General features: G+C 37.3%; 1 protein-coding gene across 1 annotated transcript in view; it reads right to left on the bottom strand.

Annotated features, from left to right (window-relative positions):
- The window catches only part of LOC126335878 (glutaminase kidney isoform, mitochondrial-like), a 306,299-nt gene that overhangs the window by 177,112 nt on the left and 112,111 nt on the right, over positions 1-17,076 (bottom strand). The window contains exon 5 of the mRNA XM_049999352.1: positions 5,779-5,906. Within this exon, the coding sequence (XP_049855309.1) occupies positions 5,779-5,876 (98 nt within the window). The 5' untranslated portion in view covers positions 5,877-5,906. The remainder of the gene's footprint in view (positions 1-5,778; positions 5,907-17,076) is intronic.

Raw genomic sequence — 17,076 nt, 5'->3', positions numbered from 1 at the left:
CAGAATTTGTTCAGAGAAAGGGAAAATTGCATCATCTATTAATAGACCTTGCTGGAAACCAAGCTGACATTGACTGAAAATGTTGGAGCTGTTCAAGTGATCAACAATTCTCCTTTCATCAGTTTTTCTAGGACCTCAGAAAAGCTTTTTAGCAGGAATGATGGGCTCAGTAGTTTGTTACATTAGGTTTTTCACCCTTCTTGTAAACTGGTTTCACACAATATATGTTAATCTCAGTGGGACAGTACCTTGACGTTGGGATTTGTTAAATGTATAAAACAGAACTACACTTATGTAAACTTGACAGTGCTCAAGTATCCCAATGGAAATATTATCAACCCCAAGACGACATTTTCTTTTCATCTCTTTGATTCTCTTCTTGATCTTACTAATTTTGACATGACTTACAGCATCTGACTGACGCTGCCACTGTTTGCTTTACAGAGAACCTTTGCACCAGTTTTCTCTGCAGCTGTTAAAAATGTCTGCAGAAAATATTAGCAGTTTCTTCAGTATTTTTTCTGTATTTCCACCATGACTTATTTCTATACCAGATATGCACTCTACTGTTTCACCACTCTCCCTTTTTATAACCTGCTGGTTTTTGTATTGTTGTAGGAGCTGTCATTTTCAGATGTGTGAACAGACTTTTGGTGTTTTTAGTAATTCTTTTCAGAATAATACAGTATAGTCAATAGTTCTGCTTTCTCATGGAATCATCATATAGCCGTAGTGATTCACATAACATTTTTTTTTTCCTACAGGAAATTCTGATCCCTCTAGTAATCCAGAATTTCTAATAAAACTTCAGACTATAACACAAACTCATCAAAGAACATGTTAAATTTATCATGAAGATTCCTTTCCATATATACAGGGATCAAGTTGTTCCGCTGAACGGAAATGTTGAAATTTTCTAGGGTATCATTACAGACTGGCATGAAATTTTTAAAGGATTATTTACCTTTATCACACAGGTAGATGTAATTTACTGTAGGCAGTTGTCCATCCTGATCTGACAGTTCATTGAGGATTTTACACACATCAATGACAATGATGACAACACAGCACTGAGTCTCCAAATGGATAAAATCTCCAACCATCTGGGAAATGAACCTGGGCTCAATGCAAGACTGTGCTGAACATTCAGTTATGGAGGTGAACGGATTCAATCTTAATAAGGCTGTTACAGTTACTTGTTACTCTATCAGGAAAGTTTATTGTTGCAATGAGGTTGTACAGTTCCATAAGCTGCTGTAACAATATTGTTCAGATTCCAACTTCAACTTTCCAAACTGATAATGAAATCTCTCACAACAACTAAATTCTTGGTTTTGGATTGTATCTGGGTCAGAAGTGGTTCTATCTGGATTAGAAAAATACACATATTCCCTGCAGGAGCCCTGTTAACTGCCAACACAACAATTGACATCATTTGTGGTAGTTTCAGTTCAATAGACTTAAAGAGTGGAGATATACAAACTAGGAAGTATGATGAGGAATTTAAATATTATCTTAGTTTTAATGAAAATTGCAGTTCCACTTTTATTCTTAATAGTTCTCAATAGCTTGCTGCAAGTGCTGATTTGTACCTGTCTGTGAATCAACATCTCTTCTGTATGGTAAGTAGGAACCTATCCTTTTCATAATATAGTTGTTATTCCATTCTGTATTTTATGTGATCCTCATGTTTAGAGAGAAATTACAGATAGAATTCTGGAAAGAGATTTATTGAACATATGATGCAGATGGAAATTTTTGCTGTTTCTTTAACATATCTCTCTGGCAATTTGTGTCTTGTTTTACCAAAAACAAAGTAGGATAAAATTAAACAGAAGTCTGAGCTCTCCACTGTTTGATTTGACATGGTATTCTGTATTTAAAAGTCATTGTCATTTATTTCAGCATTTAGAGGTTCCAATTTTCTTCTGATGCCACTGATGTTTTGATGGAACACACACAGAGCTTTTGTTACTGGCATTTCTAATCTTTTTGTTGTACTTTGCTAGTTCAATATCTCACAATAAACCTGTACTGTTTTTAGCTCTTCTAATAAGTACACTAATACAAGAACAGTCACACTGGACTCGCATTCGGGAGGACGACAGTTCAATCCCGCGTCCGGTCATCCTGATTTAGGTTTTCCGTGATTTCCCTAAATCGCTTCAGGCGAATGCTGGGATGGTTCCTTAGAAAGGGTACGACCGTTTTGCTCCCCATCCTTCCCTAATCTGAGCTAGTGCTCTGTCTCTAATGACCTCATTGTCAATGGGACGTTAAACAGTAATCTCCTCCTCCTCCATGAACAGTTTAACAGGTTATTACTTTTTGGGCTGGCACTACTTAAACAGTAACCTGACCCTGATCTAAGTGGAGAATCATGCTTTGTGAGACATAACTGTTTGTCTTCTGTGAGACACTTAAATATTTTGGTATCCCCCTTTGGATAATTTGGCACAGCAAAATTCAATATGGTGATTGGTGGACACAGTGGTATAGCAACTGGCAATTTGTTTTTTAACCCAACCACCTCCAATGATTTAGATACAAACCCATTATTTAATAGTTTATTTGAGTATGATGGTCGACAACTAACAAAAAAATTACTGGAAATTTCTGTACAGTACATAGAAGAAAAGTACTGCATCACAGAATCATAAAGAAAGACATTGGTCATGCTAACAATATTATGAAAAGGATAGATTACTACTCACTATACAGAGGAGGCATTGAGTTGCAGACTGGTACAACAGAAACAGTGCGATACATTTTAGAGTTTTGGCTGAAAGGCCTTCTCCTGTAGCAGAAAACACACATACATTCACGCAAGCACAACTCACACACATGATCAATGTCTCTGGCCACTTTAGCTGGACTGAGCTGTAATTGCACCTGATGGGAACAGCAGCAGTCTGGTGTGGGTGATAGAGGAAAGGAGGAGGCAAGGTGGAAGGAAGGGGGAAAATCAGAGTGGAGTGGGAGGGTTGGAGTGTGCAGGCACAGGCACTTGGTGGCATGGTACTCAGCTGCTAGTTGTAGTCTGGTGTTTAGGAGGAGGGGGGGGGGCAACAGAGGTGTGAGGAGAGAAGAAGAAAAGGTCAGTGTTGGCACATTATAAGGGTGGTCAGTGTTGGAGTGAAAGCAGACAAGGGCATAGGTAAGAGGAGGACAGGGACTAACTAAGGGTAAATGCTGAGGTCAGGGATGTTGTGGGAAAGTAGTATATATTGCAGGGTGTGTTACTACCTACACAGTTGAGCCAAGAGACTGTTGAACCAATCGGTCACTGAACGTGCTGTCCTATACAATGTGCTTAAATTCAATGGCTGCCTCAGAGCCTGCGCCATCTGCATCCTTCCTAGCAATGCCAAATTGCAATGCTAAATTGCATAAGTTGGAACTCTCTCCACTATATGTCTTATGTTCCCATAACTGCCCTGTCCTCAAACTTTGCTATTCCCCATCCTGTTCCCTGCTCCCATTCCAGCACAACACAACCTTCTATTCTGCCAATACACCCATTAGTCCTTTTATCCTTTTTCTCTCCTTTTCGACTCCTCCCCCCTCCCCTCCCCATATCTCACAACTACATCTAGGAGCTCTACCCTGTTCCACCATGTCCCTGCAAGGTCCCAAAAACAGCTCTACACCTTCCCCCAACCCACCTTGCTATTATCCTTGCCCCACCCCTGCTCCATGCATTTTCCTTACATCCCACCACCAGATTAATGGTTCCATCAGGTGTAACTATGAGTCAGTCCAACCATAGTAGCCAGAGATGGTGACCATGTGTGTGAGAGTTGTGCATGTGTGAATGGTGTGTTTTTTTCTACTTCATCAGAAGGCCTTATGGCCAAAGTTTAAAATGTATATCAGTCTTTTTGTTGAGTCTTTCCTTCTCATCCCACATGGTAAGTCTCCCCTGTCCCACAGTTCTGGGTGATTTTCCCAAAATCTACCCCTTTTCCTAGACCTCTCCAGTCCTTTTCGTTCACTCTTCTTCCTTACCCTTCAACCCTTCTGCCTGAAGAAGAAGCCATTGGCTCTGAAAGCTTGCCAATTTTAACAGTCTTTTATGTGTGCCTGTGCTCTGCCACTGCTTGGTGAGTATATTTTTTTATCCATCCAATTCAATAATTTTTTCAATAATTGACAGTCCTTTTGTTGTGCCATCTATGACTCAATGTCTCGTGTGTATAGTGAGTAGCAATCTGTCCTTTTTATAACACTGTTCACCTTCTTCAACGCTTATTCATCAAAGATGTGAAAGAAGGATTTTTATTTGTTCAGGTTTGCTGTTGTTGTTTACAGATTTTTCATATTTGCGATGAATAGCAGCCAGTTATTTACCTTTATTCTGTCTTTATAATTCACAGAATTAACCATCCAGAAAAAAAGAAATGTATGACAACACTGTTCAAATTCCACGTTTTCTCATTAGGACACTCAGTCTAAGTGCTAACATAAAGGAAAATTTGGAAGCATGTGAAAAACTGGAACTTTTAACACAAAACACCAAATGGAGGGAAACACACACAGGTGCACAACTGTTGCATATGTGCAGCATCTGAGATGGGGTTCAGTGGCCATTGTTTACAATTCAGAGATATGCATGACATTGCACTGGTGCATGTGCCTCATGCACCTAGTATGCATGGGAAGTTGCACAGATGTAAAAATACCTTTGGGAGCATGTGAGGATATTGCATGGGGAAATCTATTTGTGGACTAGGTCTGGAGGACAGATCCTGTCTGTGAAGGCAGTACAGAGACCTTCAGCACACTGGGCAAGGGGATTCTCATTTCTGAAGATAAGCAATCAATAGGTAGCCGGACTATATAGGAGTAATATGTTTGGTGTGGAAGTAATGACACTTGTAAAAATGCACGTACTGTCAAAGGTTACTGGGTTTGATATGAACAGAAGTACAGAGGGAACCATTTTTTATTATTTAATTACTGCCCTTAATACTGTCCAATATTTCTTATTAGATGAAATAAAATTTTCATATCTCTTAATTTTAACAATTTCATGTAATTTCCACCTCTACATAAGACATTTTGATTCATTTTGCAGCCTATAGCTTTTTTGATGTTTTTTGGTGTCTTATCATATTGCTTTTTGAAAGCAAACAGCTATCAAAGATGGATAAAATTTCATTTAAAAATATTAAATTCAGGGTTGACATCTGCCACATTATACACATCGCTACCATCTGTTCTCCATAAGGTTTCCCTGAAATTTCATACCATCTATTCACTTTATTAAATGTTTCATGATGAAATGGCATTGTGACTTGGCTTGTCATTTAGTGTGGCTAATTGTGCATCATGATTTGACAATCATTTCCACCCTCTTCATAGTCCCAAATAGAATTCTACTACTTTATATTTCTCTTTGCTGTAAAGTCATACTTCATGAACAGCTTTACAACCATCTTAAAATATTTATTTTAAGATGGCTATAAAGCTGCACATGAAGCATGACTGCAAAAGTACTAATATATGTATTTCCCCTGAAGTCAGCAGCCGCCAGTTCATTCTCATTTCACTAACCTCATGATAATAATATCACTGCATAATATTGACAAAAGTCACATTTGTATGTAAGGTCATTGCATCCAAATTATTCAAGTCATCCTCAATATTACATTATCACTTTTTAACAGGTTCTTCTTCGCCCCTGAATGTTTAATGCCTTGTACCCTTCTCTGATATCCCTGAGTGTGAATGTGTATCTGTTCTCCTCATATTACATTCTAGTATTTTTGCACATACCTGCATGACTGGAGAGAGAAAGGTATGGTGCAGTCTCCCAATGAAAATCTTTGTCCATCAACAGTACAGAGACCAATACCCCAGTAATCAGGATTCATTAAAGCAAGTTCTGGAATATATGTTGCAACCTGAAAAAATTTAAGTAGATATGATACATACATGATGTAATTTAACAAACTGTTTGTACAAATTATACCAGGTTTCATACAAAGTAAAAATATAGATGGTAGTTTCGTTTTCTCAACCATTTTTCTGAACAGCCATCTAAATTTATAATAATTGATTAAACGATTGTGTTACATAATACTGAAACTCTGCTATGCTGGTCCCAAGTCCCAGAGCCCGTCATCTCATCATGCAAGTGATGAGGAAGGAGAAGGGGGAGGAGTAATAACCATATAATACAAACAAGTGCTCACTTGGCTCAGATAAGGGCTTCATGCTAGGATTACAGTGAAGACTTCAATGGTAGTGATGGCGGAAAGAATGAATCTTGGATAGGCAGAAATAGAAGAAGAAGCAACACAAGGTAAAAAGCCTGTTCACCAGAGACACAGCTTAAAACATAATCCTCAATGCTAACTACCATGAGCAGTATCTTTGAGATTTGTTCCTCTAACTCAAAAAGCAATCAACAATGGAGATGCAGTTTGTAAGAGATTTTACTCCTCCAAGCACCAAATCAGCCATTTCCCAGGAAATAAAAGTGAAGGACAATGTTGTGCAAAAAGTGAGTCAGAGCATTCTGAAATCTGCCTTAAATAACAAATCCATAAACTCAAACAAAGAAACATAAATTACCTAATCACTTTTAATGTAAATTCATTGTTTAAAAACAAGAAAATTTAACTTTAATAACAATAATGTAAGGAAATGATAGATTGCTGCTTACCATAAGATAACACATTAATTTGCAGAAAGGCCTCAACCAAATGACACTTACACATCCACTTGCAGACTTATCCTTTATCAGAATTGGTAACACACACACACACATTCATTCATAGAAGCAAGCACACCTAACGCACACATGTTCATTATCTCCAGTAGCTCAAACTGAAAAAAAAAAGGTTATGATAACAACACTGCAAGAAAGTAGATTTACTGATGAACATCATTTTGATACAAAGAGTTCAGGATCCGTAAGAGAAAGACAGGAAAAAGAGTTGTGAATAATGCACGTCAATTTGGAACAGATTTGACTGTAAACAAAAACATATTAAACTCAGTAATAGAATTTATAAGAACTGTGAAAGACTTTTCACACTGTCATTTAAAGCATCAAATAAAGCTTACACTATTTTAAGTAAACATACACCAACAAATGAGAAAAACAGGACACAGAAAGAGGAAACAGAAAAGTTTCAACAAAATGTGTCAAACATCTGGGATCACATCCCCCCCCCCCCCCCAAAAAAAAAAAAAAAAAAAAAACAGTGTTACTAGTTGTAGACTTTAATTCACAAATTGGCAAAAAGTGAGCACAGATCAACAGGAGAAAATTTCCTGCACATAAAAGGACAAATGCATATGGAGAAAGACTCTTAAGCTTCTGCAGACAGCATTACATAGTACTAAAACTCATGTTCTTTATTTGTCCATGGACCATTTCTTACAAGGATATGGACAAGTCATGTTTCAATTAAGCTTACATATACATAGCAAAAATACAGTGATATATATCAGTTAATGTATCATTGCATTTATAATCTGACTGTTACATATATTTTCTAGATACAAAAGGGTATCTAATAGAATTTTTACAAAAAATTTCATTAAAAGTACATTATGAAAGGTACCAATGATAATGTAGTTCATTTTTCTGTAACTCCTCAGTCTTCACTCAGTGCCTCCAAGTAAAACAGAGAAAAAGTAGAGAACAGCAGCAGCGTCATTTTAAGACAATATTTTATATTGTACACCCTACATACCGGGACGATTCTACAGACATTTTTATATTTCTTGCAGTTTCCCTTTGCAATGTACACTGAGACACTATTGTCTTTTTTTTTATTTCAAGATATTCTTTAACACTGTAAGAGTGAATATTGATCAGATGTCTTTTTGATTTTCTTTTAAAAAGAGGCATACTTTCTATCATCTTTATAGACTGCAGTAAACTGTTGTACATTACGCGTCCAGAATTTACAGGGTCTTTGTTAATTTTAGCATACTTCCTTCTATGTGATAGTCATTTTTTCTTCATGTATTACCTTCATGATAATCTTCATTTAGCGTTACAGCACAGTTAGTTTTTAAGTAGATAATTGATACTGATGCTACTGTTAAAATATTTGGCTCCCTGAATTTATTTCTACAGGATTCTCTAGATGATATTTTTGCAGTGAATTGTACAGCTCTCTTGTGTAATCTTAATACTCTTTATGTGTGCACATTTGCAGCATTTTCCCAAACCAGGGTGCCATATGAGAGGTGTGGATGGACTAGTCCACAGTACATTGTTCGTAGAGTATGTGTATTTACTGACCTATACATTTTTCTCATCAGAAATATGCTTGAACCTATTTTGCTAGAAATGTTCTTTATGTGATTCTCCTATGCCATATACCTATCCATTGTTACACCATGAAATTTATAGCTGTCTGTCTTCTTCAGCATGGGTCTCCCAAGTCTGACACTAATTATGTCTACAGTGTGCTGTTTTGGTAGATTTGCCCTTTCTAAACCTATGTTGTTCATCTTGAGAATATTGCATGTTTGTAGAAAATTTAATATTCTGTCTTTCATTATGGTTTCTATTATTTTAGAGAGTACAGATGTAATAGTTATAGGTTTGTAATTGCCTGGGTCTTTTTTGCAGCTTCCTTCATATACAGGGATTACTTTACACTTTTTCAGACACTTTGGAAATATTCCTTTTTCTATCAATAAGCGTATCAGCTAGGCTAACGGCTTTGCTACACACTGAAAACAGCATTTAATTATTTTACTGGATGTATCATATAGTCCCTCAGTGGTTTTTTGTTTTTAGACTATGTATTATTTTTACAATTTCTGATTCATTAGTTGGGATAAAGAATAAGCATTTTTTCTCATATGGAATGTTTATTGTGTTTATTTTGGAAGTATAATTTTGATTTATTAATTTTTCCACAACTTCAATATAATGTTTGTTTAAAGTACTGTTGATATTTTGTGATCCTTGAGTTCCCTCCCATTTACCTCAAGCATTATGTTATCAGTGTTTTGCACACCTACACCTTTCCTCTCCTCTCATCATTTATGAGATACCATATGGTCTTAGTATTATTTGTTGAGATTCTGATCTTGTTTTCATAATACACTCCTGGAAATGGAAAAAAGAACACATTCACACCGGTGTGTCAGACCCACCATACTTGCTCCGAACACTGCGAGAGGGCTGTACAAGCAATAATCACATGCACTGCACAGCGGACACACCAGGAACCGCAGTGTTGGCCGTCAAATGGCGCTAGCTGTGCAGCATTTGTGCATCGCCGCCGTCAGTGTCAGCCAGTTTGCCATGGCATACGGAGCTCCATCGCAGTCTTTAACACTGGTAGCATGCCGCGACAGCGTGGACGTTAACCGTATGTGCATTTGACGGACTTTGAGCGAGGGCGTATAGTGGGCATGCGGGAGGCCGGGTGGATGTACCGCTGAATTTCTCAACACGTGGGCGTGAAGTCTCCACAGTACATCGATGTTGTCACCAGTGGTCAGCGGAAGGTGCACGTGCCCGTTGACCTGGGACCGGACCGCATCGATGCATGGATGCACGCCAAGACCGTAGGATCCTACGCAGTGCCGTAGGGGACCGCACCACCACTTCCCAGCAAATTAGGGACACTGTTGCTCCTGGGGTATCAGCGAGGACCATTCGCAACCGTCTCCATGAAGCTGGGCTATGGTCCCGCACACCGTTAGGCCGTCTTCCGCTCATGCCCCAACATCGTGCAGCCCGCCTCCAGTGGTGTCGCGACAGGCGAGAATGGAGGGACGAATGGAGACGTGTCGTCTTCAGCGATGAGAGTTGCTTCTGCCTTGGTGCCAATGATGGTCGTATGCATGTTTGGCGCCGTGCAGGTGAGCGTCACAATCAGGACTGCATACGACCGAGGCACACAGGGCCAACACCCGGCATCATGGTGTGGGGAGCGATCTCCTACACTGGCCATACACCTCTGGTGATCGTCGAGGGGACACTGAATAGTGCATGGTACATCCAAACCGTCATCGAACCCATCGTTCTACCATTCCTAGACCAGCAAGGGAACTTGCTGTTCCGTCAGGACAATGCACGTCCGCATGTATCCCGTGCCACCCAACGTGCTCTAGAAGGTGTAAGTCAACTACCCTGGCCAGTAAGATCTCTGGATCTGTCCCCCATTGAGCATGTTTGGGACTGGATGAAGCGTCGTCTCACGCGGTCTGCACATCCAGCACGAACGCTGGTCCAACTGAGGTGCCAGGTGGAAATGGCATGGCAAGCCGTTCCACAGGACTACATCCAGCATCTCTACGATCGTCTCCATGGGAGAGTAGCAGCCTGCATTGCTGCGAAAGGTGGATATACACTGTACTAGTGCCGACATTGTGCATGCTCTGTTGCCTGTGTCTATGTGCCTGTGGTTCTGTCAGTGTGATCATGTGATGTATCTGACCCCAGGAATGTGTCAATAAAGTTTCCCCTTCCTGGGACAATGAATTCACGGTGTTCTTATTTCAATTTCCAGGAGTGTATGTCAATTTAGTTTCTTTTATCAGTTTCATGTATGATTTCTTCTTTTCCCTATATGCATCCATATTTTCTTGGGCTGACCTTAGCCAACAATTTTCATACATACTTTTCACCTCTTCCCTTTCACCTCTACTGTGATCCAGTTTTTATTACACTTCTCAGTTATTTCCCTACATACTAATGGACATGCAATATCTATGTAATGGCCTAATGTATTGCAGAATGATTCCCATTCTTTATCTAGGTTTTCTGTGAAGTATACTTCATTAAACTCTTCGGTTTCCAATAGCCTTTTCAGCCTATCTATGTTTCTTTACTTAGTTTGTCTAAACTCTTTAAATACTTTTTCTGGCCTTCCTACATTGCCTCTAATTTGACCAATAGGCCATAGTGGTCTTCAAGGTTGGGTATATGACCTGTACTGTCTACCTGCTCTGTGGTATATTAGTGGTTACGTGATTTATTAATGTTTCTGAATTTTTACAGCATCTTGTGGGCTGTCTACTGCTACACTGAGTCCATAAGTTTTAGTCAGATCTTGAAAGCTCCTTTTGTATAAGAGTTGTCTTTTAGTGTGTTAATATTTAGATCACCAGTTACAATTATGTAAGAAATTCCCTGACAGCCTTATCTAACAGGAATTTTAACTTTTTAGAAATCCATTTATCTGACTGTTCGGTAATATGTAGAGCCCTATTGTCATACACTTTTCCCCATTATATGGTGTCCGTATTGCTGCAGCTTCAAACAGCATTTCTGTACATGTGTTTGCAGACCATGGAATGATACCGTATATTTTAGTGTGTACATAGACTGCCACACCTCCACCCTTATGTTCAGATCTGCAGTTCACATTCTGCAAAAACCTTTCTAGAAAACAAATTAGATGGTGTCACCAAATCCAATTTGTGGTGAAAAACAATTCGACCATGTAATTTGCTATAAGCAGACATTTTGACAAGGAGGGTGTCACTGTAAATGTTGCCAAGAGCAACAGTTCAGATTCAGATCACTGGCTATCATTAAATCCAAGGTTAGAGTAATATTTATAAAAAAGAATCAATACCAACCCAAGTGGTTTGACATGCATAAGTTGTCCAGAGAAAATCATTATAAAATGCAGTTGGAAAAAAGAAATCTAAATGTTGGCAACAACTTCAAAAATATATTATTCACATTGCAAAAGAAACGATCGCTCTTAAAAGGAAATGGAAGCATGCCTTGTGGAATCATACTTGTAATGAGTTATTTATCATGTGTTAATAAAGAAATTAGGAAAACTAACATCAAAATTAAGAAACTGTGTGCTGAATACACAAAGTGTGATGTACTGGACGTAAGTAAACTACATCGAAACCTACACACCAATCACGGAATGCACTTTAATTACAACGGAAAAAGTGTTATGTGCGATCACATCAGTGAAATAATTAAAGAAAGACTATTATGAAATAGATCTGTCTATCAGCTTCCTGAAAGACTTACAGGCAAAAATGAGGAAAGCAAATTCGACAAGAACGAAGAAAGCACGAAAGAGGAGACATCAGAAGATCCACAAAGGACTGCAGCAGTTACACCTGTAAGAGTTAATTTAAGATCAAGGCGGAATATACCCAAGAAGGAGGATTTTTTCTATCCCCCTCTGAGAAAACAAAAAACTTAGCATCACCAAACAAGTTAAAGATAGCATCATCAAACAACTTGAAGATACACCATAAAACTTGCAAAGGACTCCATCAGCAAATTGTAGTAAATAAGGTAAAGTCTGAACCTCCTCACCAATGTGTAAAAAAATTAAACAAAAAAAATTTTGATCTAAAAGTATACATCCATAATGTACAAGGGCTCAAAACCAAAGTTAATGAATTAGAAATTTTGTTATCAAGTGCAAGTGAACTGTCAGATACACAGATATTACGTATTAATGAACATTTCATGAGGTATTTTGAAATAGAAAGTGTTGTGATACCAAATTTTAAACTCGTAGGTCACTTCTCAAGAACATCTTACAAAAGTGGAGGTAGTTGCATATTTGTAAAAGACAACATTACTGCTACACCTCTTGATATTTGCAATTTGTATAGTATTGAAAAAGATATAGAACTGTCAGGTATAGAGCTTACAGATCTAAATGTTTATATAATAGCACTTTACAGGTCACCCTCTGGTAACATAGGGACTTTCTACAAAAATCTAGCACCAGTAATAGAAAATATAAGTAAAAGAAAATCATATAGTGTTCTAATATGTGGTGACTATAATATAGATTTTCTCTCAGAAAACTCTAGCCACCTAAGCATTAAAAATTTTATGAACAGCTACAACCTAGACCTAATGGTTAACACTCCAACCAGGATAACAAATCACAGTACCACTTGTCTGGATCAAGTGGCAAGAAATATAAATTGTACTGTATCCTCTGTCAAACTAGGATTTTCAGACCACAATGCATTAATTATGCAGGTCTGGTTGCAAAATAACAGTCATGAACACAATAAAATCACTGTACAGAGGAGAAACTTCAATAAAACCCACATGCATACTTTCCTCTTTGATATACAAAATGAAAACTGGCAAAATGTATATGAGGCTCAAACAGTAGACAGCAAATATGAAGCATTCTTGGATATTTTCTGTTATTATTTTAATTGCCACTTTCCCTTACAAACAAAATGTATCAACAAAGATAGGAAACTCTCCAGCTGGATCACCCCAGGAATCATTAGATCATCACAAAGAAAAAGAGAACTTTTTTACATTAGCAAATCCAAACTAGGCAGTAGTGAAGCATTTAAGTCATACTTTACTCTATATAAAAAGATATTAAGGAATGTAGTAAATGCAGCCAAAAAGCTACAGAATGATAAGTGCCTCAAATTGTCATCAAATAAGAGCAAAAGCATGTGGCAACTTATTAATATGAATACTAATAGAGGAAAACAACTACAAAGTGATATTAGCTTAAAAATAAATGGAAAATTAGTCTCCAGTGGGAAAGAAACAGCAGAGGAATTCAATAACTACTTTACAGAAACAGTAGAAAACCTGGCTAACCATCTTAAAAATAGCTGTCCCTTACAACTAGAACCAAACTTATGCTCTGAGACTCTATTTTTAAGACCTACATCTGAAACTGAAATAGAAAAGACACTTCACAGCAGAATTAAAAAAAAAAAATCATCTGCTGGACAAGATCAAATTCCATGCTTCCTCCTTCACAATTGCAGTAACTTTATCAGTAAACCCCTAGCCCATATAATTAACTTCTCATTCCTGAATGGTGCATTTCCTGGTATGCTCAAAATTGCAAAAATTATACCTGTCCACAAAAAAGGAAGCAGAGAGGATCCCAGTAATTATCGACCCATTGCACTGCTTTCAACTTTTAGTAAAGTATTTGAATATATAATGGCCACAAGAATCATGTCCTTTCTAGACAAAGAAAATATCCTGTCACCTGCTCACTTCGGCTTCCAAAGTAAGAAAGCTACAACTGATGCAATACAAGAATTTCTAGATCATGCACTGGAGCTCGTGGACAAAAAACTCCCAGCGATAGGTGTCTTCCTAGATCTAACAAAGGCCTTCGACATGGTTAATCATAGTATACTTTTGCAAAAAATGCATTCCTATGGAATAAGAGGAAATGCCTATGACTGGTTTAAAAGCTATCTGGAAGATCGACAGCAGTATGTCGAATTAAATGAAACTAACCTCTCAGGTACAGCTAGCACTGTACATTCCTCCATGCATACCATAAAGCAAGGCGTTCCCCAAGGCTCCGTCCTGGGCCCCTTGCTGTTCTTACTTTACATAAATGACCTTCCTCACAGCCTACCAAACACAAAAACCGTTTTGTTTGCTGATGACACCTCTATACTCATATCTGCACCCGAACAAATTCTCTAATCTCATATAGATAGGACCACAGATCAAATAAGTCGATGGCTTCAAAGTAACAGGCTGCTGCTAAATGCAAAAAAGACAATTGGAATAACCTTCCACACGGCCCAAAACAGAACTCCATTACTATCAACTATATCACTGGAAAAAAATAATGTTAAACTTGAAAATGAAATAAAATTTTTGGGCGTCACTATTAGTGAAAAGCTCACATGGAAAAGGCACATTGATGTTACCAGCACAAAACTTAGTAAAGTATGCTTCATGATTAGATCAATAAGGAATGTCACTAACACAAGTACCCTAACCACAATGTACCATGCACTCTTTCAGTCTGTACTTAGCTACGAAATCATCTTCTGAGGCCAAAATTCTGAATCAATTAAGATATTCAAACTGCAGAAGAAGATAGTCAGAACAATTATGTTCAAAAAACAAAGAGACATTTGTAAACCATTATTTAAGAAACTAAATATTTTGTCCCTCCCATGCCAATACATACTAGAATTATTATTCTTTACCAAAAAAAGTATCAACAAAATTAGCAAAAATATGGATTACCACGATTATGACACAAGATCAAAAACCTCTCTAAGAATACTTACCCACTCAACAAAACTGTACACTGACGGTGTCAAGTGTATGGGAGTAAAATTATATAATCATCTTCCAACTTTTATACAAGAAATCCAAGAAATAAATAAATTCAAACAGACAGTGAAGTCTCTTTTAAGAAAAGACTGCTTTTATACCATCCAGGAATATTTGAAATCAAAATTGTCTTAGTGCATGGTAATGTATCAAAGCTGAATGTTGTTAAGTCAATTTTGTCACATCATGTAACAATTCTCTGTAAAGCCGTAACTTTAAGTAACATAATTTTGTAAGTAATGTAAAATAATCATTCTTCTGTGTTCTTGTTACTGTTTTAGACTCCTGTAAACTGTATATTTGTATTGACTTATCCCATATCAGTTGTACAAGCCATTGTACTGATTTGATCTATGGGACAAATAATAATTAAATAAATAATAAAAATAAAGATACAATGAGCTTGGAACATCTGGAATGCAAATAAAAATGATAAGAACAGGAAAATTTTTTATAGAAGCAAGGAAACATGCATCAAAATGTCTCAAATAGATCAGCATACAACATATAAAAGAGCAATGAACTTCAATTGAATCACATTTTAACAATGAAAGGAACTTTTATACAGTATTCAAAAATAATTTAAAGAAGTGCACATCACTAAATTTACAATTCATAAACCGAAAAACATGGAAGACTGCGTATAATAACAACAAGAATTGCAGAATACCTGTGGACTACTTTAAAGAACTTCATGGCTGTTATCCACCAAAATGAAGAATTTCATTTTGATAACTTGTTCCAGATACAACCAAACTCAAAGCCACCAACAAAAGAGGAAATCATAAAACAACTTAAAAGTAGCAAAGGATCAGGAGAAGACAATATAGTTGCTGAACTGCAGAAAAACTTAAGTGACAACATTTTTCTATGTCTAATGGAAATTATTAACAAAATTTGTACTTCTAACAGTGTACTGTCAGAATGAACATCAGCATTAATACATGCACTATGTAAAAGTCCAATATCATTTGTACAATGACATGGATGCTAAATAAATAAATAAAAAGAGAGAAGAAAACTGATCGTAACAATTATAGAGGTATCTCCATCTTTTCAGTGACATATAAGATCTTGTCCATGGCACTTTTGAAGAGAGTTTGTGCCACTTGGTTTCCTCCTCTAGCAATTTGCTTTGCACACCATTGTGGTTCTGCCACAGTTCCTATGTACTCCACAGAGTGTTAGTTGTACCTAGATGTGTGAATTACAGTGCAGCAGCACTAGCAACATGAAAGGAGACAGTGTGGAGTAGTGTAAGCTAGGACAGGCTCTCAGTTCTTAACTGTGTGTGTTTATGGTGACAGCTTTGCATAGGGGCACTGTGGCAATGAGGCAGAGTTGTGTTGGCCAGGGTCATTGCTGCTGATAGCAAGTGTATCTGTTGGCTTTAAGCTCTGTGAAAGTGTTGAAATACATCTGTGGTGTTTAGTTCTATGCTGCTTTCATCATTTTGGTTATTAGTTGGAACCATATAGATCTTCTACACGTGCCTTCCATCTTGTGTTTCCTTTAGTATTCATTGTTACCCTTCCCTGATTTTTATCATTCCTTACTAATTTATCCTGGTTCCTTCATTGTTATAAAATTTGCAGCACTGTGCATTTCACTTACCTTACCTTGCCTTTATAATTGTGCTATTTCCTCACATTACCTTTTCCTTCACTCTTGTCTTGCATTGTCAGTAGTCCTTCTTGGTTTGTTGTTCAGTTTTCTACACTATAATTTTCCTTCTTCCAAAGAGCCTTTTTTCCCATTTTATCTACTCATCCACTTTATCTAAAATGATCTGTGTGATCAATTTCATTAACAATAGCACAGAAATAAGTCAGATATTTGGGTACACCTGTATTCGGTAGCCTATCACTGAACATTATAGTGGGAATTAAGACCAAATTAAAGAAGATTTTGTTGAGAAACTCCTTCTATTCCACTGAAGAGTAGCTTCATATAAACTCTAGATTTAATGTATTAGGATCAATTACTATTACTACTGTTTTTTCTGTCTTAAGTTTACTAAT

The sequence above is a fragment of the Schistocerca gregaria genome, chromosome 1 (genome assembly GCF_023897955.1).
Source record: "Schistocerca gregaria isolate iqSchGreg1 chromosome 1, iqSchGreg1.2, whole genome shotgun sequence".
Taxonomy (NCBI): Eukaryota; Metazoa; Arthropoda; class Insecta; order Orthoptera; family Acrididae; genus Schistocerca; species Schistocerca gregaria.
Note: the sequence above shows the minus strand (reverse complement) of the source record. Positions and strands in the feature narration are given on the sequence as shown.